At 52.0% G+C, this 3,097-nt stretch overlaps 1 protein-coding gene across 1 annotated transcript in view; it reads left to right on the forward strand.

Moving 5' to 3' along the window:
• Positions 1-2,885: 2,885 nt before the first annotated feature.
• HOXB2 (homeobox B2) overlaps positions 2,886-3,097 on the forward strand; it is a 2,977-nt gene continuing 2,765 nt past the window's right edge. Inside the window, exon 1 of the mRNA XM_077776877.1 lies at positions 2,886-3,094. Coding sequence (XP_077633003.1) covers positions 2,886-3,094 — 209 coding nt within the window. The remainder of the gene's footprint in view (positions 3,095-3,097) is intronic.

Raw genomic sequence — 3,097 nt, forward strand, 5'->3', positions numbered from 1 at the left:
ACACCCCCTCCCCCCCCCCCAAGTAGGGTTTTAACTGGACTCGGCTCATCCAAGCAGCAAGCAATTTAGCATCGGGTCAGGCTATAATTTAAAGGCATAAGAGCGTGCAAAGTTTGATTGGGATCAAATAACGCTCAAGGGTTTGTCTTTCTTTTTGTCTTTCTCTCTTCCTCTTCCCTGAATAACATTTTCTGAATGATGTAACTAGATGAAGTGCCATGTTTGGCTCTGGGGATGGGGCGGATTGATTATTTATCTAGCGCGAGAGAGGCAGGCCAAGAGAAGGAATGTAGCTTGAGTTGGAAAAACACAGCTTTGGCCTGAAGCTGGGACTGCAGACGAAAAATAAGGGCCCACTTGGCTTGGTGTCTTCTACCCTTCTATCTGCGAGATTCCAGGCGCTAGTGAGGCAGCCAGAGTCGTGGGGGGAAATCTCCGTGCTGTAAGATTCACAGCATAACAGGAGGCCGGGGGCAGGGAGCGGGGAGAGCGGTGTCTCTGGGAAGGAGGACTCTCTAGGCCCCTTTTAACACCCAACTTTTCTGCTGTTCTCTAATCTGGCCGTAAAATCTGTCAGCAGGGTTAAAGAGAGCCGTATTTCCTGCAGGGACAGTCCCGGCCCTGAGTCGATGCGGAGAGAAGAGAAGCGCTCTCTACCCTGCTGCCAGCTGGAGAGGCTGCGGAAAAACTTCCAGGGCTTCTCAAGGGGGGGGGGGGGGGTGACTGGAGGGAGAAGGCCCCTCTTTCAGGCCTCACTGCACAACTTGCAGACCACTACTATTCGGATTCTTCTGCTCCCACCTCCCCTCCCCCACCCCATGCACACTCGCCCCAAAACGGCAAAAATCGCCCCCTTTGGAGTGGAGTCGGACACAACGGTCTCTGGCCAGTTTGCCCAGTTCGGGGCAGCTCCCTCTCTTCGGAGCCCTCCTGCCCCTGCGGCCCCCACCTACAAATCCCCTGACTCTCCCCTGGCTCTCCTCTGGCCTCTTTAAATACTCACCGCCACCCACGCGGATGAATACTCACCGCCACCCACGCGCCTGTTACATTGACAGAAAGTTTCTAGCTCCAGCTCCCGGCTGAGTTGCCATTTCTCTGCTAACCAGCCTTCTCCTCCTTGCTGGGCAGCCGAGGGGAGGAGGGGGAGGGGAGGCTAGAGCCGTGGGAGTTCTCCAGACAAACTTTCCACCCAGCTCAGCGACCTTCCCTCTGTCCCCATTGCCCATCTGTTTCCCTGCTCTCCCAGAATCACCTTTCTCTTTTGCTATCACCCCCCACCCCCAGGCCTTTTAAAGGGATGTGGAATTTCGGCTGTTCCCTCGGCTTTCCCAAAGAGCCAAATTCTTTGATGCCATCGGAGGGAGCTGTCAGGGGGCTAAGATTGATCGCCTCATCTCCTCTCGGTCCCTCTGACCCACTTATTTAAAAATCTTCCCCCAGATCGACTTTTCATTTTCTGCTTTGAGATCTAGTTTCCCACCAATTGCTTGGGGGCCAGCGAGTCTGTGGCCCTCTCTCCAGTAAATTACAATACTCTCTAAAGTTCAGACTACCTTGAGCCCCTCAAAACAAAACAAAACAAAAAAAATCCTCCCCTGCCCCAGAAATGGAATTATCATCTCAGTAGTCAAATTGTTGCCATCCTCTTCATTCTCAGAGAATTATTTGTTGCCAGGGATGAGGATGAGGATGATGACCTGATGATTAAAACTAGCACGCTGGCAAAAATAGGAAGGGGGATTCTCTGTGTCCCAGGAGGGAATTCCTCTCCCCAAACGTTGACCTGAGTTTTGAGAGCGCTCTAAGTTAAATCTCCTACTACCTTGGTTCTTGTTAGTGTCCCTAGAGATAGATGCAGATACAGACTTGAAGCTTGAGTGAGAGCATAGGCACCTTAGACCCTGTCTGTTGTCGGTGTCGAAAAGGAGTGGGAGGGCCCCAGGTGAAGAAGGCAGGTGGACCCAGGGACCCGGGTAGTGCTGCGAACACACTGGGCGGAGAAGGGAACTGAGACCACACACCTTTGGCCGCCAGAGGCCTAAAAGAGCCCCTCACCATCTATCTCACTCCTCCGTGTCAGCCTGGGAGTGCCTGTCGATTTTCTAAGATTTATCCGTTGCTTTTGGGGGGTGGGATGGGGATGGTGGTGCCGATGATTGTAAATCTCTTCTCTTCCTTATTGCACCTTAACGCTGACCTGTCCCAAAGGATGGAAGCCTCTTTCCACTCCCTTTTCCTTCCACTTTGAGATCCTTACTCAGCTTTCTCCCACCCACCCCCGCTTTTTTTTTTAATAGGGGGAGGGTGGGGGAGAGAATACTGCTGGCATTGTAAAGAAAGCACTAATGTATTCAGTTAAAAAATATTTGGAAAAGAGGAAGACTTCTCCCTTAGATTCTCTTGTTTTCCAGCTTTTGGAGCCTCCCATCCTGTGAAGGGGGTGAGAGAAATGTTCCTCTAGCCTTTCTGGAGAAAGGGAAGCACGGGGAGAGGGAGTGTAGGACTGGGGGCTCACGGTGTCCAGGTCGTGGTTCTCTAGAGTTTTTGAATCAATTAAAGCAAATAATGCTCTCTGTTTTCCACCAGGCCCAGCCGAGCGATTGGCCGAGGCCAGTCCCGTGACCATGAATTCCCTGCAATTTCGCAGGAGTCCTGGGTTTAATAGAGAGAGTCCCCATACGCTTGTATTTATCAGCAATATACAATTATAAAGGCCCAAAATTAAAAAAAAAAAAAACAGAGAGAGAGAGAGAAAGAGCGAAATCTCCCCCTCCCAAAATCGCTCCATCACATAAACCTGGGGGGGGCAGGAGGGGGGGTCCCTTCCGATCCTCCCTCCTGACGCCCCCCCCAGCAGGCCCCCTCCCCCACCATTGAAAGCCATGAATTTTGAATTTGAGAGGGAGATTGGGTTTATAAACAGCCAGCCATCGCTCGCCGAGTGTCTGACTTCCTTCCCCGCTGTCTTGGAGACATTTCAAACTTCATCAATCAAGGAGTCGACATTAATTCCTCCTCCTCCTCCTTTCGAGCAAACCTTCCCCAGCCTCCAGCCCGGCGCCTCCACCCTTCAGAGACCAGGGAGCCAAAAGCA

This window comes from Crocuta crocuta, unplaced genomic scaffold, assembly GCF_008692635.1.
Source record: "Crocuta crocuta isolate KB4526 unplaced genomic scaffold, BGI_CrCroc_1.0 scaffold352, whole genome shotgun sequence".
In the NCBI taxonomy this organism is placed as follows: Eukaryota; Metazoa; Chordata; class Mammalia; order Carnivora; family Hyaenidae; genus Crocuta; species Crocuta crocuta.